The sequence below is a fragment of the Nannobrachium achirus genome (genome assembly GCF_963921795.1).
Source record: "Nannobrachium achirus genome assembly, chromosome: 17".
Taxonomy (NCBI): Eukaryota; Metazoa; Chordata; class Actinopteri; order Myctophiformes; family Myctophidae; genus Nannobrachium; species Nannobrachium achirus.
In genome coordinates, this window is record NC_137824.1 from 39,157,952 (window position 1) to 39,185,926 (window position 27,975).

General features: G+C 40.0%; 2 protein-coding genes across 2 annotated transcripts; both read right to left on the reverse strand.

Annotated features, from left to right (window-relative positions):
• Positions 1-4,659: 4,659 nt before the first annotated feature.
• On the reverse strand, positions 4,660-5,709 carry LOC308302473 (chemerin-like receptor 1; the record flags this gene model as incomplete). The annotated part of the gene is made up of 1 exon (XM_080746728.1): positions 4,660-5,709. One exon carries the CDS (start codon positions 5,707-5,709, stop codon positions 4,660-4,662), a length of 1,050 nt encoding a protein of 349 aa, XP_080602854.1.
• A 13,049-nt stretch (positions 5,710-18,758) lies between these two features.
• On the reverse strand, positions 18,759-27,973 carry LOC308301854 (dolichyl-diphosphooligosaccharide--protein glycosyltransferase subunit MAGT1). The gene is made up of 10 exons (XM_080745995.1): positions 27,836-27,973; positions 26,562-26,731; positions 25,760-25,877; positions 25,233-25,373; positions 24,838-24,978; positions 24,104-24,193; positions 23,655-23,718; positions 23,250-23,324; positions 22,814-22,904; positions 18,759-22,224 (listed from the first exon to the last, which is right to left on the reverse strand). The coding sequence occupies exons 1-10, from the start codon at positions 27,914-27,916 to the stop codon at positions 22,209-22,211; spliced, it is 987 nt and encodes a 328-aa protein (XP_080602121.1). The 5' UTR covers positions 27,917-27,973; the 3' UTR covers positions 18,759-22,208.
• Between the last annotated feature and the right edge of the window lie 2 nt (positions 27,974-27,975).

A 27,975-nucleotide genomic window follows, 5' to 3' on the forward strand; every position in this document is an offset into this window, starting at 1 on the left:
ATGTTGATGACATGACTTTAGAGATGTGTGATTTTAGGGCAAAATCTGTAGGAGCAGTGTCCAAAAATGTGTTTTTCACAAGTCGGCCAGATGGTGGCGCTAGATGGGACAGATGCATTTTGATGACATGACTGTAGAGATATTGTGTATCGCTTTGTGTGATTTTAGGCCAAAATTGTAAACAAAAAATTACCCATGACCCTTCTCAGTGCCAAATGCAATATTCTATCGTCCATGCCATACACAAAATAAACACAACAGCCATGAAAGATCCAAGGACCTGGAATAAATATATATTTATAAAGTCTGTAACAAAAATATGCAATACGCGCAAATAAGCCATGGAAACAGAACAGATATAACTTTAGAGAAAGCAGCTTGTACAGTTAACAAATGAGCTCTAGCATTGGAAACCGCTGTAGAGGACATGTAACATGCATGTCTTTATAATGTTGCTTATAATGGCAGATTTAAAACTCTTTTTGATCACAATTCCTTGCCAGTCAGTTTAGCCATGGTCTGGATTCGAACCTGTGACCTTCTGTTTCCCAGGTGTCATTTCTACCCATTCTCAAGTCATTGAGAAGAGGATATGGTGGTAGGCCGTTGATATTTTGATGGCGGACCACCAGCCAGCTAATCTTCACCAAGGGGGGTCATGCACAATGTGGATCAGATCCACATCTATGAGACCCAATTACATTTCACTGCTTGTAGGCCTACTTACATAATTATAAGTTGGTGTGACAAATAAAACCTTCTTGATTCTTGATGATCTTGTCCCTCTTCTTTTATGTTCTTGAGATAATAGAGATAATAATAGTGTGAGCTTTAGAACAGCATTCATTTCACACACAAAGAAATTATTGACTGACTGACTGACTGACTGACTGACTGACTGACTGACTGATTGATTGATTGATTGATTGATTGATAATTCATTTCACACAAAAAGAAACGTGTGATTGATTGGTATTGTTGACAATAAAGTTGAATCTTGAACATTGTAAGATCACATCTGGCATGACACAGGTTTAATGCAACCTCAAGCTATTACGGGTAAAACCACCCACTTACGGAAAACATTTGGATTTACGGACCTTGGTGGTTTACAAGGCTAATTACGGGCTAGATGTCCTGTCAAGTATAGCCACAGGTCCAGAGCCGTGTGGGTGGGGGTTAAAAGAAGATTTCAAAACACTGAAATGACATGTCTTCTAATTCTCTATTACGACCGCGTAAATGTGAAAATAATATCCAAAATAATCACTAGATTAAAACATTTGTATTGTATGATAAAAAAAAGAGAAAAGAAACCTCCACCCTCAAGACCGCCCCCAATATGCATGAGCTTTGAATATTCATAAGATAAAAGTACAGTTTCAGAATGAGTTTATTCATGCAACTTTTCCTGGAACATCAACAGCGAAAACCTGACTACAGGGTTTGTCCAATATAAACACATACTGTATGTATACATGTGCATATTATAAATATCACAATCACTACAACAATGACGATTAATGAATGCATCACTGCATCACTTCCATTCAATGTTGTAAATGTGACCGAGGCTGGAGAAAAGGTCCATATGTCTCCAATAGTGAAGTCCGGCAAATTAACAAAATAGGTTTGATTTGGGATTTTTGGTGTTTATCCTTTTTTCTCTTATTATCTAAGAGTGTATGTTTGAGAACCTTCTCATTGAAACATGTCCATTTTAGAATAATTAAACAGCTTAAATTAGTTTGTAAACAGAGCTGTGTTTTTGTGTTTCCTTATACCCTTCTGGGGCTCTGGAGCTCTTTACTCAGATTCTTGGTTCGAGGTTTGACTACATTCAAATAAGCATAACTTCTTCAAATATATAAACAGATTTCAATGAATGACACGTCATTTGAAAGCTTACATTCTGTATTTTCAAGATCTGCAAAAAGCTGAAAAAGACCAATGCAGATGTAGCCCCCACAGTTAGTACCAGCCATGAACCAGCGACAACAGCCCTGCTAAGCCCTATTAGCACGACTGGTTGTGCGTTGGACTGGCGAGTGGGAGTCCCGGGTTCAATCCCCGCTTCCGCGTAGCACTACAATCTGGCGTTGTCGGCAGGATGAGGAGCGTAGTAACCTCGCGTGAGGGACAGGTCCACGTCGTGTGCGGCGGTCCGGTGTGAAGCGCGAGGGCGCGCTCCAAAGATCAGGGGGGTGATTGTAGCCCCCACAGTTAGTACCAGCCATGAACCAGCGACAACAGCCCTGCTAATCGGGCTCAGCCCTATTAGCACGACTGGTTGTGCGTTGGACTGGTGAGAGTCCCGGGTTCAATCCCTGCTTCCGCATATCACTACACAGACATAAGGACATTTTCTCCAGCCTCGGTCACAAATGTGTTGCTCTGTTCAAAGTCGCTGATCATGTTCTGTTTTTCCCAAACCCACGCTGACAGGCATACAGTATAGTAGTGCAGAGGTTCTCAGACATTTTTGGCTCAGGTCACCCCTGTAAATAACCTTTCAAGATAACCCCTGAATTACATTGTTACTTTATAGAATCTTATGTCATATTAACAGTAGCCTATGTAACAATGTAAATCTTTCCCCCTACAATAGGCTACAGTACTTGAAAGAATATCAGTTTCCATTAGGACAGATTGAAAATATTTGCTCACGGCAATTCTTGGCGTTTCTGGGGGGAACATTCACCAAAAATAGCCGATCTACAGGCTCACAACGAGTGCGACGTTGTGACACGTTGTGAGCTTGTAGATCTGCTATATTTGGTGAAGAGACTTGGTGTACAGTTCTGTACTGACCGAAAACGAACGCACCAAGTAAATTGCAAGTGATATTGATAAATTCCAAATATTATTTAAGTATTCTTCTGAGGCACCACTGGATTCGCTCAAGGCACCCTATGGTGCTACATATAGTCACAATGTACAGCCTAATCAGTATGGAGCAATGAATGGGTCTTGGGTACACAATGTGTCTCTCTCAGCCACTGTGTCCGGATAAAAATGTCTCATTGTTTTGGGAAGACGTTGGTTTGTAGTTATTAACTCAATTAGTTACTCATTCTTTCATTATTCTGTAATACGCATGAATCATTTACATGAAAGGAAGAAACCTTCATCAAGAAATATTCATCAAGACAACATTCACTAAAGATGTCTTCAAGCCACCCAAAAATAAAAAGAACGTATACCGTAGCTTTTTCCATTTTTCCAATTCATCCTCATATCACCTCTTTTGATTGATTGAATACTTTATTAACAGTTTGCAACAAAAGGCACGGTAGCACATTTATACAAATTTGTGATACCTTATACAAAAGAATGCTAAAAAGATAACTCAATAAGGTTATGTGTATTCAATTCATCAAGACATTAAAAGACAAACGATAATACACAATAACATGATACACATCCTAATACAAAATAAAGATATGTCAAGTGATGTTCAAATCAATCATCAATCAAAAGGCAAAAACCCTTAAACATTTTACTACTGAACAGAGCAGCCATGTTAGAAAATCATAACCAGTAACGATTATATTAACGACATTTTGTGAAAATCAGAGCAGATATGATTTAAGTTGTGGCCATTGTGTGATCTTTTTTTTAAACAATATGTTTATTCTTTTTTTTTTTTTTTTTTACAGACATACAAAACAACATAATACAAGACAATAATAGATCACATACAGACAAAACAAGCAAAAAAAGAGAATACAACAACATACAAAAAGAACAACCAAAAAACCTGACACTAACACGACACATAAGAGTATTAAATAATTCTGATACAAAGAGCACATATACTATTTACACTATTTACACCCAGAGTCCCACGCCACAAGGCCGGACAAACGACCGCAGAGGGAATGCAGCTATACCCCACACCTGGTTCCTCCATTAAATACGAGAGATCATTGCCCGTGACATACTGGATAAAATTCCCCCATATTTTCTCAAATATCTCTTGTTTGTTCTTGAGAGTGTATGTGATCCTTTCTATTGTGTGACTTTTTAACAAAAGTAAGAGTTGTCTTCCTCTGTGACATGAACCAACAAGCCCCTTGGACACCCCTGAGGAGATTCCTGACATGACAGCATGTTTAACCAAAAGAATGCTCATAACCTTTGCCTTCTAATTATATAAAGCACTGTTTCCCAAACGGTAGGTCGGGACTCATGTTTGGGTCACGGACCATTTGTTTTTGTCTCCTACATTTTGTTCAAGATCAGACACCACAAATAAGAAACAGATGACATCACAGGACCAGGGTTAAAAGCTAAAAGCTTTAGTCCAAGACCATAAATAGTCTTATTTACACATGGACACCTGGTTGTTGTTCTGGTATACATTTTACGTTGGTTTAAAATACGTATGTAAGAGTTGGACAGTCTCTTATGGTAGTGGGTATACTGTTCCACAGTAAACTTTCCTGCACTGACAGAACATTATGTCTGAAAGTGGTGGGTTGACGCTTCCCCTCGCAGTCCCTTCTTGAGGTTGACCTGGTCCCAATACAACTGTCTTTTTTTTTTTTTTTTATGAATGGGTTTTGTAGATTATACAGACCTTGAAAATCTTGAAATAGCCAAAACTGAGAAAACAATATTTTTCCCAGTATGACACAGTGATGGTATGACTGAGGCTTATATCAAGGATCTTGAAGGCACCTTTTCTGAGCTGTTCGATATGTTTGAGGACTCAGAGGGCCTCTCTTCACTGAAAGCATTTTCCATTTTCAAAATGAAAGCGCTCAACAAGTTCCGCTTGATATTTTTTCCCATGAATGCATAGAGAAACGGGTTCATGCAACTGTTGACGTGTACAAGAGTCCCAAATATCATCGTTTCAGTTTGACCGAGGTTAATGTCTAGTAAAATAAATATGTGATAGGGGAGCCAACAGATGACAAATGTAACAATCAGGGCAGTCATGACTTTGAAGGGCATAGCAGACCTGGCCATCCTGTTGTTCTGGATACTTTTAATGATGATAGAATAACACACAGTGATGATCACCAGTGGAAATACAAAGCCTAGAACAAAGCGAAAGACAGGGATGCTTGTAGAGCTGGAGGGAAGCATTTCAAAATTGTTGAAGCATTGCATACCCTGATTATCTTCTATTATGTCACGAACCACTAAGGAGGGAATGCTCAGCAGCATAGAAAAGAGCCAGGCAACAACAACTGCAACTGCTGCCCTTTTCAATGTGCGATTGCGATTGGCCCAAAACCCATACACAACAACCACACAACGGTCAACACTGATAATTAGCATCAGGAAGACGCTGCTGAACATGTTGAGAAACAAAACAAAGGAGGCGAACTTGCACATGAAAAGTCCAAAGTTCCAAGATCCTGTTGCTGTTAGACTGATGCTGAAAGGGAGCGTTGCACAGAAGATGAAGTCGGAGAGGGCCAGGCTGAGGTACCACGTTGAAGGGACTGTCCTCTTCTTCATCTTGAAGCCAATAACCCAGATGACCAGGCCATTCCCCACAAGCCCTAGCAGGACGATGATCACATTTACCACAAGCAGGGTGACACACCATGCTTGGCCAATGCACAATATTGGTGGTGGTTGTGTACTTTTGATGGGATATAGAGTAAGATTAGTGTAGTCATCATATTCAAATGTTATGCCATAGTCATCTGCACTGGTTGGTAATGGAGTCAGTGATGGTGTGGATGCCATGGTGCTCTCCTAAAGAAAAGGAAATACATTGATGTGTTCAAGTTAAATTCATTTTGGCCATTCTACATTGTGTAATTAGGGGAGTTAATCGATTTAGTAAATTATACAAAATAATCTATATTTAATATGAGATAATCGATTATGAAGGGAAACATTGATGTGGACAAAATATGTACTTTTTTTTTAATCAAAATGAATATTTGATCTCATGTTCCCCTCATGGTGCAAATAAGACAAAATATTATGATCTGTGAGTTGCCTTTAAATAACCTTTTTGACACACCGCAAAAAAGATAGTCCAGTAGCCAGCCCATAGAGCCCCATTGTGAACCCGGACATTTTGAGTACCCTAAAGTTTTATGTTAGAAATGTTGAGTATGGGTCCCCAGCAGTTAGAAACTGCCGGATGCTAACTTGCATATGTTGGGCAATTTTCATAATTAGCATAATCTATCTATAAATGCGAGAAGTCTCTGCGTGTGTGTTTGTAATCCGCGTATCTCGAGAACCGTTCGTCCCACCGGCTTCAGATTCGGCACGCGCGTTCCCCGCCGCGGCATGGAGTGCAGTGCCGGGCCTCGACCCGACCCGACGCGCGGTTTTCCCGAACCGGCGCGAAACGTTCGGAATGAAAAATATGTCAAAAACTGATTGGACGATTTGAACAATATTGGAGTGGTTTTGGGGGTTATTGAGGATGCTGAATCCATTTCTGACATTTTCTAAATTCAAAACGGCCGTTTTAAACCGGAAATGGCCATATACCAACTTAAATTGGGATGATTTTGATACTTTTTTGTTGATTTTGATTATGAATTAAATTATAAATGTGGTTATTTATATGCTTATAGATTATCTGCATTTCAAAAGCAAAATATAGACAATCCACACAAATTATTAGAACAATGACTGCCACAATAGCCTATCAAAAATAGTCACTTCATCATTTGGAAAATCAACAAAAAAGTATCAAAATCATCCCAATTTAAGTTGGTATATGGCCATTTCCAGTTTAAAACGACCATTTTGAATTTAGAAAATGTCAGAAATGGATTCAGCATCCTCAAAAACCCCCAAAACCACTCCAATATTGTTCAAATCGGCCAATCAGTTTTTGACATATTTTTCATTATTATAGGTGATTATGCAAATTTAATCTAATTATGCTAATTATGAAAATTGCCCAACATATGCAAGTTAGCATCCGGCAGTTTCTAACTGCTGGGGACCCATACTCAACATTTCTAACATAAAACTTTAGGGTACTCAAAATGTCCGGGTTCACTTTCTGGCTACTAGACTAAGATGCTTAATGAGATAACATAAAATGGAAAAACTGAAAGTGCAATCAAGTGCATAGGAGAAGGCATGAGAACACAAAAAAGAGATTCCTTCATACTGTTAATATTCTTGCAGTTTAAACATTTGTTAGAGAAATAAAGTGCAATTAAATTCACTCACCTCATACAAGACCACTTGCTGAACAGATCTGGGTATGCAGTAGAAAGTCACTTATCCTTTGTACTTCTCAAAATCACTCAATGAATTCTTTGGTTTTTATAGAGACTGCTACTCTTTCGGCATGCAAGGTGGACAAAGTCTCTCAAAGTCATTTCACATACACGGCAGTCAAGAGGGAGGAGTGAGGATCTTAGATTTGCTGTGACATGTCTTGAAAAAGCGAAACAAAAACTGACCCATGACCCTTCTCAGTGCCAAATGCAATATTCTATGCTATCGTCTATGCCATACACAAAAGAAACACAACCGCCATGAAAGATCCAAGGACCTGTAAATATATATTTATAACAACAACAAATATACAAAGCAGCAATACAGGGGCCAAGGCATGCAATAGCCACTTTAGCTAGGCAATATGCAAAAAGCAATATGCAATATGGGGTCACCACCATGATAACTTGTGGTGGACATTTTCTCAAAATCAGATTTTTGCCACGGACATCCAAAATATATATGTTCAAAATGTTGACCAGAAACAATACACAGAGGATTAGGCGGTAAGGCGGTATTGCGTTATAAGGAAAAGTGCTTAGAAAATGAATTTCGTTCCCACATCTGGGCACTACTCATTCAATGCATTTTTGCATAGACAATACCCTTGTGCACTTTGGGTTAAAAGTTCTCCGCACGAAACCTGCACGACTTTTGTCACCAGCCAGAATTGTATATAAAAGTGAATATATATGTTTTCTTATAAAATGTACTATATTGATTTTGGCAACACAAAATCTTTCTCAAATGTCATAAATGCATCTACCGTACTTAAAATCTGAAACAAGTATTGGTGCCTTGGTATCAGGCCTAGAATTTCGTCTTTTTAGGGGCAAGGACACTTGGCCTTTGGTGTTGTAAATTTTTTGAGGGCGCAAAGGCCAAATGCTAGGGCAGGAAGGCCATCAAATAAAACAAAGTTTAGTCCACTGAAATAATGAATTGAATTTAATCGAATTTAAGGGTTAAATTTACTGCATTGGTTTAAAGATGATGTCTTAAAAAATGTATATATCAGTTTAGTTTAGTTCAATATCATTAAACCTTTCTTTCCTTTTTTTACTATTTTGAAAAACATGAATATTTGAATATTGAATATTTCAAATAGCTGATCTCACAACATGCCGATGTACAGGGGTCATCACCATGTCAGCTTGTGATGGACATATTGATACATATTTTATTTTTGTCACAGACATACAAAATAATTGTCCAATAATTTTACAAAAGAATATACAGTATCATATTTGGCATTGATTGATTGATTAAAGACTTTATTAGAAGTTTGCATAGGAAAAGGTACAGTTTCATGACGGTACAGTTCACTCGTACAAGGTCTACTAAAAGGAGATCCATGAAAAGACTAAGCTTATTTCCACTGGAAACCATTAAAGTATCTCATATAACATTGAATGACAGACAAATAGAACACAGTACTATGCAGTAGATATGTAAAGAAAAAGAAAAAATCACACCCGTGTGAAGTGGAGCTGTGTGTGTGTGTGTGTGTGTGTGTGTGTGTGTGTGTGTGTGTGTGTGTGTGTGTGTGTGTGTGTGTGTGTGTGTGGATCATGTGTACCGATTTTTGTGACATTTGAAGAAAATATGTAGGAAAAGGAGCAAAAAGTGTGTTTTGGAGAAAATTCAAGATGGCGGAAAATCTATCATGGCGCAAATGGGCGTGGCCTATATGGGGATATGCGTCATGACCCAAGGAATCCAGGGAAAAAATATTTTTAATTTTCCGACCTACGGTTCAAGAGTTACAGGCCAAAACGTAAAGTGGGGTGTTATGGCGCCACCATGCGGCCAAATGACACAATTATTTTTTATTTAATCCTTGAAATCATTATGAACCTCCTCTCCAAGTCTTGAAACTCTAGCCCCTATGGTTTGCGAGAGACAAATAATTGAATGTGAGTTTTTGCGATTCCCATTATAAGTCAATGGGGAAAATTAATTCACTAATAAATTAATATCAATTAAACTATTGAACCTTTCTCTTAGCAAGTTACTAGCCCACGATTCCCGAGTAAGCCGGTCGATTTGACATATGGCGCGAGTGTGTGGTGGCAAAACTGTGGGACTAGTAGCGTGCCGAAGTTTAGGAAGTTCAGGCTACATACAGACACACACACACACAGACCCACACGGCCACGTATAGGGAGCCTGTGCTTCACACAGCTCCAAAAATCACACCCGTGTGAAGTGAGCGGTGGTGGGTGGGTGCAGCGGGGGTTGCAGTGCTTAAGGGTAAAAATACGCGACCGCAGGTTTCCCGGGGAGATGCGTCTTGACCCAAGGAATCCAGGGAAAACATATTTTTAATTTTCTGACCTACGGGTCCAGAGTTGCGAGGCAAGTGGTCCGTTATAGCGCCACCATGTGGCCAAGTGGAAATGCTTTTGGGGATTCGTTGAGTATGCCACCCCCCACCTGTGGTTGAAATTCAGTGTTGACTCGACGTTTTGTTTGTGATTTATGGCTATTGTTTGCAAAACAGGCCCCTCCCGCTAACTTTGGAAGCCCGTTACGAACGAACGGAATGGACTATCGCAATATCCCTTGAGTATGTTCATTGCATGGGTTCATAGATCATGTGTACCGTTTTTTGTGCAATTTGAAGAAAATATGTAGGAAAAGGAACAAAAAGTGTGTTTTGGAGAAAATTCAAGATGGCGGAAAATCTATCCTGGCGCAAATGGGCGTGGCCTATATGGGGAGATGCGTCTTGACCCAAGGAATCCAGGGAAAAAAGAATTTTAATTTTCCGACCTACGGTTCAAGAGTTACGGGGCAAAACGTAAAGTGGGCCGTTATAGCGCCACCATGTGGCCAAGTGATGTAATTATTTTTTGATTAATTCTTAAAATCATTATGAATCTCCTCTCCGAGGTTTGAAACTGTAGCCCCTATGGTTTGCGAGAAAAAAAGAAAATGAATGTGAGTTTTTGCCATTCCCATTATAAGTCAATGGGGAAAATTAATTCACTAATAAATTAATATCAATTAAACTATTGAACCTTTCTCTTAGCAAGTTACTAGCCGACTATTCCCCAGTAAGCCGGTCGATTTGACATATGGCGCAAGTGTGTGGTGGCAAAACTGTGGGACTAGTAGCGTGCCGAAGTTTAGGAAGTTCAGGCTACATACAGACACACACACACACACACACACACACAGACCCACACGGCCACGTATAGGAGCGGTCAGCACTGCTCAAAAAGAAAACAGTAAGTCTAAACAAACAGTATACAAAGAAGGGGCAGGGGAGGGTAGGGTTTGGCAAAATGGTTAAAATTTCAGTTCCTTAGTTTATTTCTTTTTCTCAGTTCTCTGTCTGCTGGAAATGTCACGTCAAATGATGTGTGGTTTGTCCACAAGTTCTCTTTCTTCACCATCTTGCTGATGAGACAAATACTTGACAGAGCTCCATCCAGTTCCATGTATGGTACACAAATACATAAGGCTTCACTTCCTTCTAGTAGTCAAATGATTTGTGGTTTGTCAGAAAGAGTCTTTCCAAGTTCCCTTTCTTCACTATCACGGCATAGTTTTTGCAATTCATTGACCCATCAACAAATATTGTTTTATTCTTTTGTCTTTTGCCAAACTCATTCTACTGATCTCTTGTCTCATAAGTTGTGGTTGAAAGATAGTAGTAGCTTAACAAACAGGTAACAGTCCACTAAAATGTACATGCTGCCAGGGTCAATCCTGTGTTAATTTACACGGTGAACAAGTATTATATGATGATGAGAAAGACAGTATTAGCAAACATTACTTCTCTCTCTGTCTTGTCTTGTCTTGTCTTGTCTTGTCTTGTCTTGTCTTGTCTTGTCTTGTCTTGTCATTGCATCCTCACTTGATGCAATCATGTAGCCAACACAACATATTAATCATCCTGGCACTTATCATCATCCAAAATAATTAAAACAAATGCTTTATTATTATTATTGAATTTTTAGGATAGATTATGTACACATGATAACCAAAATACTAAATGTGCCACGGACATGGACAAGTCTTGCCACAGACCCATTTGTCTGTGTACAGAGTACAGACATGTTGATGACCCCTGCCGATGTAGATCGGCTATTTGAAGTATTTTAAAATGTTTTCAAAAATATAAAAATCACACCCGTGTGAAGTGGAGCTGTGTGTGTGTGTGTGTGTGTGTGTGTGTGTGTGTGTGTGTGTGTGTGTGTGTGTGTATTGCAGTTGATGCTCAGGGCAGGCTAGACTCAACAGCACCTCTCTGGTCACCCAGGATCATGTGTACCAATTTTTGTGAGTTGCGAGGCAAGTGGTCCGTTATAGCGCCACCATGTGGCCAAGTGGAAATGCTTTTGGGGATTCGTTGAGTATGCCACCCCCGACCTGTGGTTGAAATTCAGTGTTGACTCGACGTTTTGTTTGTGATTTATGGCTATTGTTTGCAAAACGGGCCCCTCCCGCTAACTTTGGAAGCCCGTTACGAACGAACGGAATGGACTATCGCAATATCCCTTGAGTATGTTCATTGCATGGGTTCATAGATCATGTGTACCGTTTTTTGTGCAATTTGAAGAAAATATGTAGGAAAAGGAACAAAAAGTGTGTTTTGGAGAGAATTCAAGATGGCGGAAAATCTATCCTGGCGCAAATGGGCGTGGCCTATATGGGGAGATGCGTCTTGACCCAAGGAATCCAGGGAAAAAAGAATTTTAATTTTCCGATCCACGGTTCAAGAGTTACGGGGCAAAACGTAAAGTGGGCCGTTATAGCGCCCCCATGAGGCCGAGTGACGATTTCTTTTTTTATTTAATCCTTGATATCATTATAAACCTCCTCTCCAAGTTTTGTAACTGTAGCCCCTATGGTTTGCGAGAAAAAAAAATTGAATGTGAGTTTTTGCCATTCCCATTATAAGTCAATGGGGAAAATTAATTCACTAATAAATTAATATCAATTAAACTATTGAACCTTTCTCTTAGCAAGTTACTAGCCCACTATTCCCGAGTAAGCCGGTCGATTTGACATATGGCGCGAGTGTGTGGTGGCAAAACTGTGGGACTAGTAGCGTGCCGAAGTTTAGGAAGTTCAGGCTACATACAGACACACAGACACACAGACACACAGACAGACCCACACAGCCACGTATAGGGAGCCTGTGCTTCACACAGCTCCAAAAAAAGGCAAAGAAGTTTATAGGGATAGGGGTACAGGTAGCTGCAGTAAGGCCACTGTGGCCTCAGGTCATGCCATTGGTTTGAGGGGCACAAGGCCAAACTGAGGGGCAACGACGGCCATGGCCTTCATGGCCTCCCTGAAATTCCTGCCCTGATTAGTATTCTCATATGTGAATTTAGGTCATGAAATATAGCTAATTTGTTGAAGAAAACGCCTCAATGTATGTGATTGGCACCCAGCAAAATGAAACATACACATAGTAAATTTAGCTAAACGCTTATGTCTCATACATAACACATCTCACTGCCAACTGTGTAATGAAAGGTACCTTGGCCAGAAATTGGAAAAAATCCCAAAATTGACAAGACTATAATAAATGCACAAAAGGTCATGTCAGGTATAAAATATGTATTTAAGTACCACAGAGTGTCCCAACATCTGTCATTTGTAGGCTACATCAAGACACCCCCCAACCAAAACAAAAACGGATACAAATGTTGGCAGCATAAGTAAACGTAAGGCTGTGCTGTGACAAAATACAGCAAATGCTAAGCTTTTTCCTCCCACATGTATGTATTGCATTTAAATGTGATAAAAGCAAATCTTGAAATAAAATGAGTATTTAGCTAATTTTACATGCTGACATGGTGCGTATATTACTCATCCCTATCACTTTCATCCAGGGGTCATCAATATGTCTGTACTACAGACAAAATGTGTCAGTGGCTGAATTTATATATTATAATGTCTTGTTTTTGATCATAAGACCCAATTACTGAATTCGAAGTCGACAGGTTTTCTTCAGAATATCTATGGACATTGTGACATTTTGGCATATTAGGAGTCCAACCAGTACTAGTACGCCCTTAACTCTGAGATTGTACAAATGGAACCAAATGGTTCTCAGAGTTAAGGGGGTTCCACACTAGCCGCGGTCACCGCCTCCTAGCAATTCATTTTCAATGGGAGGCGGCGGCTTTTTCAGCCGCGCAGCGGAGTTTTGGGGCGGCAAGGAGAGCGGGCGCGGCCCCGTGAAATCCCCCGCGAGCGTGCTCGTTTGTGCATGCGTACGCGGGCGGTGAGAGATGGATTGTGTTCATCTTTGTGAGATACCGCGCGGCGTTTAATCACTGAACGAGTGTGTTTGTGTCTCACCGAGGTGCGGCCACCGCTGATCCTAGCGGCAGCCCCGACGGCAACCGCCTGTAGTGTGTAGAGTACCTTACACAGATGTTATGGTAATTCAGGGCTTGCTCTTCTATGTGTTTCTGGTATATATTATTGTCCACACAAGTAAAAGGTCTTCAGCCAGGCTATCTGATGAAGTCTCTAGAATCTCCAACTTCCCAGTGCTCAGGAGACCTGGACTTCTGTCTGTCTTTGCTTGCTGACAAGAAACACTTGGGAGTAGGTGGTTCAGCAATGTGATGAATTAAAATGACATATTTAAGATACATTTAGCTGTATGTATGTTTTCTCAGATTTTTCTCCACAATCATCCCCACAACTCTTGATAGAATCTGAGGTAAAACTGACCAAATGTGTTCATATTGCTTTTGTCATAACAGCCAGCTGTCACTGTAAAAGTCATAGTAAAGCTCATTTTCGGGTGGCGTCCATCTTGGATCTATGTAAATTATAGATCCAGACACACCCAATCATGAAGATAAGTATTCCATTGAGTTTCTCTTGATGTGAAACCATGAAATAGACACCAAGTTTCTTGTCATTATAACAGAATTACAGTCACTGACAATCACTTACATTGAAGCGTTTCCTTCAACAAATACATTGTAATACATGTACTACATTACATGATCTAAATTTGCATATGAGTATACTAAGGCACCAATACTTGTTTCAGATGTTAGGTAGATGTATTTATGACATTTGAGAAAGATTTTGTGTTGCCAAAATCAATATAGCAAATTTTACAAGCAAAAACAGCAGCACAGGATTTTCGTTTTTTTGTTATCCCCATTAAATACATTTCTGGCTGGTGACAAAGATTGTGCAAGTGACACGCGGATAACTTTTTGTTTCTTACTTACTATCAATAGATCTTTCTAATGAAGCAAAGTTTATGTAGTGCCCATGGGGCGGGAACGAAACCGAACGATACCAGCCACGCAATACAGCCTAGATAGGGAAGGGTAATATATGACCAACTATTATAGGTTATTTGTTTTAATGACTAGGGAGAACAACCTATGTAAACCAGTGGTTTTCAACCTTTTTTCACTGAATACCTCCTCCAAAAATATTTTGCTCTCCAAGTAGGTGGGGAGGGGGGGGGTTACCTAACTAGTTACCTAACTAGCTACCTATCCACCTGTTGCCGCGCAAATTTACTGTAGAATTATGTGTGAGTCACATCCATAGGTCACATCGGGAGAACAGCTGACATACAAGCTCACGTCGCGCCGGATATGCCGCCCACCTTCTGCGCAATGCACGATGGGACGCTGGAAACTTGTGGATAGGGCATTGCAGTTTAACCCCCGCCCGTCCTTACTCTGGACCCAGAAGTGTTTTCCCCATTCATTTCATCCATAGACAAGTATTTATTTAAACATCTTTTAAGCCTCTGACAAAGCCACCCCTGCTTGTGGGGAATCATGACAATAATCACTATTTTTTGCATCCAATGATTAATTAGAAAGCTGAAAAAGGGCAGGGTACAAGTTGTACCCTCGTCCCCTCATGGTGCAAAATATTATTATCTGTTTGTTGCTTTTAAATAACCTTTTTGACACCGCAAAAAAAGAAGCGTAGTGAGGCTTAATGAGATAACATAAAATGGAAAACAGAGTGCAATCAAGAAGTGCATAGGAAAAGAGAGCATAATCACCCTCGATGGGCAGGGCTTAAACTGGGATGCCCTTTACCTAACTACCATAGCTAGGCTGCACAACATTGCAGTACATATTTGAATGTATTTTTGCTTCAATACATTTTTACAAACTAATATTTAATAAATAATTGATTAATTAATTCAAGACATTTTAACAAGTATCTATCCTAACAAAGGTAATATAATGCCTCTGAACTTTTACTTTCAGCTGCATTGTTGCACAGCATGTGTAGCCTGATTGCAATAATAATATTAGGCCTGCTGCCATTCAGGATGGAAAATAAATATTTCCTTTTGGTTTTCGAGTGAAGCAGAAGTCAGTTTCATGAGGGGCTACTGGGAATTACTTCGATCACAACACACACACACACACACACACACACACACACACACACACACACACACACACACACACACACACACACACACACACACACACACACACACACACACACACACACACGCGCGTGCGCGCGCACACTACACAAGAGAAAGAATGAATCCACTGGTCTCTGATACAGTACATGCGCATTTGGGGTTGAAAACATCCACAATCCATATCTAATCTAATCGCAAACAAACCACGATGGATTTATATTTAGCAAATTCAAGATGACAACAGCAACAGTGTGGTGACATACAAAAACAGTTAGTATATTTTAGATAGAGGTAGGCTACTCCAGACTAGTCCATCCAAGGCGAGGGAGAGAGTATGTGTGTGTGTGCGTGCGTGTGTGTGTGTGTGTGTGTGTGTGTGTGTGTGTGTGTGACATGAGATTCTCATCTTGATTTATACTTCTCCACTCCACTGTGTTTTGCCGATTTATGCTCAATCTGCAACTAATGGGGAAAATATATATTATTTTCCTCAAACTCATTGCCAAGTCTCACCACGGACACAAATGTCTGTGTAGGCCTACGGACATGTTGACGACCCCTATATGCACAAATAAGCTATGGAAACAGAATAGAAACAGAAAGAAGTTAACAAATGAGCATTGGAAACAGCTGAGCATAGTTTTGAGGGATTGTAGATATTAAAATGCATGTCTTTATTATGTTGCTTATAATGGCAGATTTTAAACTCATGACAATTCCTTGCCAGTATCCATGGCCTGGATTTGAACCTGTGACTTTCTGTTGCAGGCGTCCTTTCTACCCTAGATAATAAGTTGTTGTGTGATGTTTAGAACAGCACATATTTCACAAGCCTATCATTACTTTATGATTGATTGGTATTGTTGACAATAAAGTTGAACCTCGGTCAGATCACACCTGGCATGACGCAGGTTTAACTTAAAAAAAGAAATACTTCTGTCCTCTGAAATGTAACACCAATCTATTACTGGTTAAATGTCCTGTCAGATAATTGCAGGCCCAGAGCCATGTTGGTGGGGGTTAAAAGATTTCAAAATACTGAAATGACATGCCTTCTAATTATCTATTATGACGACAAATCAATTAAATGTCATGTACAAAAAGAATATCCAAAATAATCACTTTAGATAAAAAAATTATACATGAAAAAACCCTATTCCTAGGTTATTAAACAAGAATAGTACAGCTTATTCATGGACATTATCACCGAACATCAACAGCGAAAACCTGATTTCCATGCAGGGTTTGTCCAATATAAACACACATACATACATGTGCATATTCTAAATATCACAATCACTACAACCAGTAAGAGGCCTAAGGGCGAAAAGCGACCTCGCCCTGAAGGGTGAGTTCACGCCATCTGTCTTGGCCATATATGGATTCTGTTAGTGTGGTTCTCCTAACAGGGCATCATCTGGGATACAATCCCCATATATGGAGATCCCTAACAGAATCCCTTTTATGCCTATATATGGAGATCCCTGTTCTGAGTATCTGACATCACTGTGATGTCACCTGTTTATGCCCATGTGTGGTGATCCCTGCTCTGAGTATCTGACATCACTTTGATGTCACCTGTGATGTCACAGTGATGTGTCGGAACCACAGTGGACAGACACGGACACGTGGTTCACGCTGATAGTAAACTGCGACCTACGGTTGCAAACATTGACTATGATTAATGAATGCATCAATGTCTTGACTTAAACCATAACTTCCATTCAATGTTTTAAATATATAGCTCTGTTCGAAGTCACTAATCATTCTGTCCCAAACACACACTGACAGGCATATAGGTCTACAGTAGTGACACTGGCTGCAAGCTTGAAAAAAAGTTTTTACCACTGCCTGGGTGTCTGCATATTAATATTGTACACTGGATAGAAGAGGATCAAATAACCTGTGGAAAAACCTTGAGACAATAAAAAAAACACATGGTAAGCATAATGAATTTGTCTTTCATCAGATTCACCTCAAATCCCTTTTTTATCAAAGTAAGTTTTCAAATAATTGTAGTGGAGTAAAAGTACCACCTAATCGGGACATAAGCGACCGTCACGTCGCATAGACAAACTTTAGGGATGTAGTGGAGTGGTAGTAAAAGTATTGTAAATTGGAAATACTGAACTAATAATGAACAGGAACAAACAAACCACCTGGACACAGCAGATTCCTGACATGACTCAGATGTCACCATAGTTAACGTGAAACATCCGCAGGACCTTTGCCTTCTAATTATCTACATAGTTCACAATCTACAGGTCTCAAGAAAGACCCTGCAGGTCAGTAAGGATCAAGGGTCGAGACTGCTCAGGTGGGCAACAGTAAAGGATGCAAACGGAAACTAGTTTTGTGTTCTGCTAGTGTCACTAGTCACTACTGGTAGCATGAGTCTGTGACTGTGGCCCCTTCAGGTTGCACAGGTAGCCCAGTCCATCTCCTTCAGGATGGCACACAGAGAATGTTAGAGGGGATAGGGGCTGAAATTTCTAAAAGGGCCTTTTGGTGGAAAATCGAAAATAGCAGACCTCCAAGCTCGCAACACGTCGCACTGCGACACGTTGTGAGCTTGGAGGTTGGCTATTTTCGGTGTGTGATACCTCACTGAACTAAGCATAATCAAGTCAATACTGGGGATGTGGTGTAATGGCATGGATTTCTACACAGAGAGAGGGTAATACTTTCAACATAAGATGCTGCATTCAAGTTCAGGAGAGTTTGGACATGGCAATTCTCTTGAATGCTGCATTCAGGTATGGCAGGGAAAGAGGGCATAATATGCATTTCTTTCACCATAGTAAAAACAGCATTCATGGTCTGGAGAGGGCACTTTTTTACAGACGGATAAAAGGGCAGGGGCTCAAGCCCCCTTTGGTGTCTATGAGGGCACGTGCCTAATGGCACATATGCATACAGTAACTGAGGTTGCAAGGTGGTTTACTGTGTTATCCAGCAGTCTCAGAAGTATGGAGGGGATACCGACAAGAGGTTGGAGAGAGCTTAAAATCTGTTCTAATTCTTTTGGCTAATACACACAATCATTCACACATTTACGTTTGAATATTTGCGGTCGTCCCATAATCCCGGGTTGTTTGACACAGATTTAAATTATGTACCACACAAAATCCTCAGGCAGTTTAAGGCACTTTAATGTCAGACAGATTCACCTGAGACCCCGAATTTATCTCTCTGCACATGAATATACAAAATATGCATACTAACACTTTGTGCACAAACTTACATACTGTATACACACAGACAGAACACGAGAATATGGCCCTCTTCCCATCTGGTATTAACACCTGTCCTCGTTCACTAAGTCACTACGGTAGCTCAACTGCACACACAAACTGTAAATGACCCACCCAATATGTATTAGTTTAACCAATAAAAATGATTAAGAGCGTGTGACTAAATAACATCCGATCCATTTCCTGAAAAGTAACATTTTTCCAGCCAACAGTGACGATATACAGTTTGTCGTTGCTGTCAGGCAGAAACATCTTATCTCCATATTTTAACTGTTTTCTTTTATTATAAATGATGAATACCCTATTTATTCAAAATACAGCATCACACAAAAGCAGCAAATATAAAAGCTTGTAGATCTGCTACTTTTGCAATTTATTTTATTTAAATCCTGAAATGTATCGTTTTGGACATAATTTGAGGTTTCCACCCAACAGAGGTGATGTACTAATGTACTGAATATCATATGGGATAGGACAATAATCACTATTATCGTGATATAAAACAATCACTAAAACAATAATCGCATCGCAGAGATTTAAATTTCTTGTGAAATTATCCTCTGTCATGCACTGGGATCAGTTCACCTTTTATTTGCCGAGCTGCATATCCGGTTCCATTTTAACTCTCTATATAACAACAGACTTATAGTAGGATAACACTCTCAGCCAAACCACTTTGCCAAATAAATAGCCGATTAGCTTGTAAATCTTCAACATTTTGGCAAATGTACCGCTCCAGGATATAATAGATGTTGGGGATATTTTGATTATCGCGATAATAAAGTAAATTACAATTTCTTTGGTCACAATCGTGACATGAATTTTTCATATTGTCCCATCCCAAGATGGCATGATATTCAGAATGACATGGGAAAAGCAGTTACCTGGTTGAATATGCTTTTTGTGGCATGTTCAAACACGATGACATGAAGCATAGACGAAACAGAAGTTAAAACAGATTGAAAATATGTATTGATGAACTGAATCTTTTTAAGGATGTAAATATGGCAAAAGAACTGAAATAGACATCTTAAATGAGAATACACTGGGCAATATGGACAATTGGATATTTTATGTACAACAAATACATCTATTGAAATTGTGATTATTGTATTGCAACAATGACTGTATTTAGGATCAAATTGGGCTTATGTGATTAAAACCAGGAAACGGCGATATCACGATATGGATATACAGTAATATGGATATACATATAGCCCTGCCTCATGTCTACATGCCATCTGGATACTAAATGTATAATATTTCAAGCTTTTGAATTTCAAGTACCCCCAGTTAGATATGGTTCTCTTTAAATCTCGGGAACCCCCAACTGCACTGTAGAATCCTCATCGTTTGCTTATCTCTGAGAGTTACAGACCCGTTAAAGAGTCCATTTGGACCCCTGGTGGTCCCTGGACCAGACGTTGAGAAACAGTGATGTACAATAATAGCAGGTGGGAAGTGGGCCATACAGAGCACTTCAGTCATTAGAGGCTGATGGACAATATAGAAGATTTTAGTGCCAAGACATTTCCCTGTAAGTACTGGAGCAAGAAAGTAAGCCAGACCGATGAGGTTTTTGGGTCCGACAAGTCCACTTATTACCAATGTTTTAAATGATATTTGTTAAAAAAAAGTGCAACATCGATTCTAATCAAAAAAAAAGGGGGGAAAGGTAGATTTTATTCGTTTTTGAAAAAATAAAAGATTACTAACACGTTTTTTGACTGCATGGGTATCAGCAATTATCCAGCAAAAAGTATTTAAATCTTGTGATCTTTTTTTACCTATAATAACAGAACAAAATAGAGACACCAGGTTGAAAGTGATTGCGTAATTGCAGATACCGTAAAACAATGGCTGATACATCCTTCTGGCCAACATATCGCTCTGACTCTAATTTCAACAACAGGGCGATAACGTTAATCATCATTTATCATAGTTAAGTTAACATTAACACCAAATCCATGGCGGACAAAAAAATACTCAGAAGTCTCTGCATTCATAAATTAATATGAATTTAAGACGATTTAAGAATCATGTTTGAGGGGCTGCGGACACCCTTGTTATCGGCTGAATGCACACATTGACCAGCCTAAAACTACAGGCCCCAGTGTGTACAGAATTATGTATCACCCGCAAGAAAACAAAATGATAACCCCATGTTGACACAAATTACTATTAAAACGCCCAGTGTTATGGAAGGCAGCAGGGGAACATAAACCTAACATAATTCAGCTGTTTTCAATTCACTTAATTCAAGAACAGGACTCAAAAAGCCCTTTTGGCAAAATATATAATATTCTATTCATGTCCATCCTATAAATAAATAATTGCTAATACGCTAACAGCAAATTAATTGGCACTTCTCTATACCTGCTGAACTGAGTGAACAGGGTGAACTGATGAACAGCCCTGGTGTTGTATGTATTCTTTTCATAGAGCAGCAGAGTTATGCTTCTTGCTGTGGCTTGGTTCAAATAATCAAGTATTGGCTCTTTTTGACAACACAACTTAACCTTCCATAACCATGAAACATTCCAGAAGCCGTGAAGTTCCATGATGTTGTTTTCGTTTACATTTGTATTAGAACCACCCTTGAATGGGGCAATAACTCATAAAAAAGAAAACTAATGGAAAAACAAAATAATAAAACAAATAGCAGAAAATGAACAAGCTTGTAGATCTGCAATTTTATAAACAAATTTTAACTATACGTTCTGGGTACCTCCTGAGCAGGTCCCAAATTAGGTTCTGAGAACCAGGCCATACCGTATGGACACAGATGCAGAACCTGTGAAATACGGTTCATGACTAGGGTTGGGATCCAGAACCAAAGGAACCGCATCCAGCACTGAGGAACCGGATTTGGTTCCGGGACCGGTTTTATCACACTGTCAAGAGCTGGACTTCACATCTGCTATGCCTGTTTCTGAAACCTTCAAATTTCAAAGGTCTCCCCTTAACTCTGGCAGTGTACAAATGGAACATCCATTTGAACATCCATTTGTACACCGTCAGTTACAGACTTGTACGGGTCAATTTAGACCCCCCTAAAGGAACCTGGAATCCACTTTGAGAACCACTGTGCAATGCAATTACAATACCAGTGGTTCTCAAACTTTTTAATTTCAAGAACCACCATAACTCTGAGAGTGTAAGATCTCAGTAGTGGAGAAGAGCCATTGGAAATGGGGGGAAACGATATACGCAGAGCTACCATTGGTTTGACTTGAGGAGAGCATGGTAGGTTGTGAAGGCACTTGGGAGAACCACCTGTAGAGATGTTGACACTTCCTCAGACTGGACGACGGCTGGCTGCTTGAGTCTTAACTCATCAGGAAGCTTAAACACACAAAACAAATTGCTCGATCAATGAAAATCACAAACCGACCATGAATTCCATCCAATCCTTAGCTAATTGATTAAATAAGATGTGGGTCTGTGTGTATGTGTGTGTCATACTGTGTCTCATAATGTGTGTATTCATTATGCTGACAAAAGTCCAATTTATGCTTTGATCACAACGAAAGTGTTGTGAAAACAATAACAAAAATGTGTGGCAGAGTGCGTGCAGAGAACCACCACCGGCGGTGTTGTGTACTTCTGGAAAAATGAAAGGTGGCAGACACCTTCATTAAACGCTGACTACATCCACGCTGTGACTGCATCCAGTGCTGTCTTGTCGGCGAGTCAGACAGTATGAAAGCTCAAAAATCATAACGTTGTGAGACACGTAGTGGGAAGTGTCGTTCGACACCGATCGTTCAAAGCATAAATTGGACTTGTAGGAGTGTGTGAATAAAGGCTGTCCGAGTGTTAAAGGGGACTTTCACTTCATAACACTTCTGGGGTCATATGGAAGCCTGTTCAGCATCAAACACCATGTTAATCACATTGTAAACACAAGTCCATCTATCTTCTACACACATACCTGTAGGGGTATCCGTGGTACTTTGCTCTGAAGATAGACAAGAGCCAACTGAAGAAAAGCATCACAAGACCAATACCTGCAACACACATTACTGATGCACGCACAAGCACACACACACACACACACACACACACACACACACACACACACACACACACACACACACACACACACACACACACACACACACACACACACACACACACACACACACACACACACACACACACACACACACACACACACACACACACACACTTTTATGTAAACCACTTTTAGACCTACAATTCATTCAATATAACATATCATAGGTAACACGTTTATGAAATGTTTCTGCATAGGATCACTTTAAACTAATACAAGAAAAACGTTTGATTGTGTTGATTAAAAGATATTGGTGTGTGCGTGTGTGTGTTATAAGTGTTGGTTGACGTACTCTTCCTCTTCCCAATATCCAGGTCGGAGGTGGCAGCCTCACATAGCAGCACTATTCCCATGGTAACAGCAGCATCTGACACGCAGGTCAAAGGTCAAACCTTACAGAGTTGGAAGTACTTTCCATGAACATTTTGTCAAACAGCTAAGATAAATGATTCTTAGCTGAGAAAACATACCACTGTGTTGCTCGGTGGAGAGCTTCTTGTGAATTACGTGCTTGTTGTAGTTGAAGCAAACAGTATTGTGAGTCAGTTTAAGAGTTATCGGCCAACAGCTATAGTGCCACCATGAGGCCAATTTGAGAAGACACTCACAGACTCACACATGGACAGACAGGAGGGAAAATATAAGTCCCCGGCCTGGACACAACAAAAACTTTATAAAAAGTAATGGTGAAGGATACTGAAGACCAGAACGATGTGGGTCTCTGCTACAAACTGAGCCTGACTGCTGCCATGGATGTAACTCTGAAAACACAAAGGAAAAACAAGGTCACAATGTTGTGAGCTTGTAGATGTGCTATTTTTTCACCATTATTTTAATAGGGTTTAAGTGGTTAATTCACAAGGCATTCTTTTATGTTTGGATCATGGGTTCGGGATGGGATGATATGAACATTTCATATCACGAATGTTGTGACCAAAGAAATTGCGATTTACGATATTATCGCGATAATCAAAATATCCCCAACATAACTCCACGATACGATTAGCGTGAGTGTTTTTATCACGATAAATGATAATATCGCTTATCGTCCCATCCCTAATCACAGGTAAACCAAATGTATATTTTGGCCACCGAGCAGAAAAGGTTTGGGAACTCCTGGAGCACAGCCACCAAGCTGCAGCTTACCACTTGTCCAGTGTTGGGGTTCTTGTGTGCATAGGGTGGTCCTCTGATGTGATTCCACATCTGCCCTGAAGTCATGATTAGGACGAAGCACTGCAATGACACACAAACAACGTTGTTGTGGGGTGGAAACCTTGTATGTCCAAGACCCTGACATTTCACAAAATCGAAAAAATAAAATAAAATAAAACCTGTGTTCCAATGAACCCCACTTTGAGAACCCCTTGTGTACAGCATATTCAGTGAAGGACACATTTGAGCCAACAACTGGAATGGAACAATTGAAGGGTTTAAATACCTACACATAGTGATGGGTAAAACCTCTCAGTGTTAAAAACAGATGTATTACTTAAATTAACACATTGCACGTGACTGGCATCTGCTGGAGAAATGGATGCAGTGCAGTCAAATTAAGCAGAGGCATCTACTGGCTCTTTATGGGTGTGACATTGAGTTAGATTTTGTTTATCGTCTCCACGTCAGGCCGAGACTACGTTTTCACCCCTGTCCGTCAGTCCACGTGCGTGTGTCTTTCCATCTGTTTGTGGACAGCTAATCTCCGGCACTGTTGGCACGATGGCAGCGAAACTGTGCATACACACTCCCTGGGTGCCAGAGCAGAACCTCTGCCCCCAACTTTATTTTCAAGTTTTTTGAACAACACTGCTGTGTGCCAAATATAAACTAACGCTTAAACGGTGTGTGTGTGTGTGTGTGTGTGTGTGTGTGTGTATTACCAGTGCAGAAAAGGCCCAGACATTCTTGTTGAAAAGGAACTCTAGGTTGTGACGTCGAAGATAGGCCAGTCCTCCAATTACAGCCAAGAGGAAGCCCAGGAGGAGGGGTCCTGCGTAGTTGGGAGGACGAATCACACGGATCTAACCAAACACACACACACGCACAAAATCAGTATACAACAACGATAAAATCACGTACAGGGCCAGTTATTTTCACTAGTGGTTGACATCGTTGTTGACATTTCTTGAGCCTATAAAGACATGGCCAAAATGAAGATTGATTACAAATCCAATATTTTATTAAATTATCGATTATTTTCTATACTTTTCTATATGTTAAATCGATTAACCGTTGCACCCTTAGGTCTATATTTGCACGCTTGCTTTGTACTTACGTGTACATCCATCCTGTCCGCCACCCATCTCGCCAGCTGTTCAGCTGCAAAGCCTCGGACCTGCAGCTCAAAAGTATCAGCTCGACGAGGTTTCCCTTTGGCTGGGAAATGCAGGAATGTTGGGGCAGAATTCATGTTCAGCTGGAATAGAAAGATGGATTGCATTTCTTTAGACACATACACACACACACACACACACACACACACACACACACACACACACACACACACACACACACACACACACACACACACACACACACACACACACACACACACACACACTCACACACACACACACACACACACACACACAATAACGAAGAATAGGACACTTCATAGACCATTAGGGTTGTCACTGGAAAATGTCATCATCAATTATGACATTGTAACGAATGAGGAGTTTTATTTTGGTCAAATTAGATAAATGATCTTCATCATAAATATTTCCGAGGCATCAAAAACAGACACGTCACACATCAATCACCCATGCACAACTCTTCATCCGGGGAAACTCAGAATCTCACCATCTGGAAGACATCAGAGCCTTCGTCAAAATCCACAGTTGCAAAGAAGACTTTGTTGGTGAAGGCAGAGGAGTAACGCCAAGAATTAGCCAGCACCTGAAACTCTTCATCAGCTTGTCTAAAATATAAAGAACAGACTTAATAATGGTACTACAATATGAAACCTTTCACCCTCCTCTCAAGGTTTGTGAGCTGCTCTCTGGCATCACAGATGACTTGAACATTCATTGAATAGCCTTACAGTATTTCTTTCATTTCCGTTTGTGGGGAACCACAGATTTAGTTATTTGAAATTCAATTAACATTTTTAAAAACACACAAAAGTCCAAGAAAATATATTTGGCTCCATGAACTTGCAATGTCTCCAAAGAGAATGAGTACAGTATTTTCTGGACTATAAGGCGCACCTGACTATAAGGCGCACTGTCAATGAATGGTCTATTTTCAAACTGTTTTCATATATAAGGCGCACCTGACTATAAGGCGCACATAATAGACGCTACCGTTGCGTTATGCATCCAACAGATGGAGCTGTGCTAAAGGGAATGTCAATGTCAATGAATGATCCATATATAAGGCGCACTGGACTATAAGGCGCACTGTAGTTTTTTGAGAAAATTAAAGGCTTTTAAGTGCGCCTTATAGTCCGGAAAATACGGTATATTTAAACTTTGTGACTATGATTTTTTTTTCCATAATCGAGCAGCCCTAAAAGTTATCCTGTCAAATGACTTTCAAAACATCAAAGACATACAGAAATGTTTCAAATAATTGTGGTCAGGAGATTATGTGATAAATGTACCTGCAGACTCCACATTGTCTTTGTGGCTGCAGCGCTGTGAACATGATGACCACTGAGTAGTTTCTGGGGGGCGCCTTAACAAAGCGACGGAACTTATCTCCATTCATCTTGATGACGGAACGTTTGGACGCCCACTCCATCATCTGACCCACCTTCTCCGACAGCAAAGACTGAGGGTGACAACAAACGAGAGACAAAAATGAGCAAAGGACAACCGATATATAACGATCGACTGATTGCTTATTGTATCATTAAAGTTTCACTTATGAGTCATGGCGTTTCACTTCATAAGACTTTGTGGTGTCATTATCGCATCTACTTGGGACTTTGGTGTGAAGTGCACACCAAAGTCCCAAGTAGATGCCCAGTTTTTAAGTTGCTTGGTTCAATGTAACCGCAAACAAATATAGATCCTTTTTAATGTTGAATCTAGAGTTGCAATACCAACCATTGACAGCCCATACATCTAAACAGATAGGTCCTATCTGATTGTATTAAACGATGTTAAACTCATCAACACTGCAGCTGTAAGGAAAGCTTGAATTATCCTCTATCTGCTAAGTATTCGTTTCATAAAAGTCCAGCGTAGACATGTTATGAGTTACTTTTTGACAATAAATTCCTTGTAGGTGATTATTTTTTCTAAGTGTAGGAGTTTGGAAGCGCTCGCTGGAACTCACTCAATGGTCCGGTGTACAACCTGGCTGTTTAGGACATTGCATTATTGAAAACAAGCACTTCCAATCTCCAACACACAAAATATTCACCTGCACAGAATTTGAGATAAACAGTTAGCTCATAACACGTCTATGTGGATATTGATGAAACAAACACTTTGCAGATAGAATTAAGGATTCAAGCTTTCAGTACAGCTGCAACCTTGGTGAGTTTAATGTTGTTTAATTCAGTCAGATAGGACTTTTCAGTTTGGATGTATGGGCTGTCAGTGGTTGGTGTTGCGATTTGCGGTTCACTTTAGGTTCAATGCTCTAAAGTGGTTAGAAATCTGGACTTTTCTGGAAGAAAAAAACAGAAGAAAATGTATAGAAAGTTAACCACATTCACCCTTATTTCCTAACATAGGCTACCAATTGCAGGAGTTCGAATGTCAAAGAATGAAGACTTTATTACAACGTTAGCTACAACAGCCCAGTATGTAGGTTTAGTTTAGCTTAGCATCAATGACCACAAGCCACAATGTAAACTGTGCTTGAATTAAAACCGCGTCATTAATTAAACAAACAAACAAATTAAATACTAATTTTGATATGTACCTCTTTCTTCTTCTGTGCGTCAGAAGGGGCGCCATTAAAAACAAACAGCAGAAATAAAGCAAATAAAAGTTTGTGGAACATTTTGTCAACCCGCCGTCACACAAGCCTCATTACATGCTCCGTCGTACGACGGTTTCGCG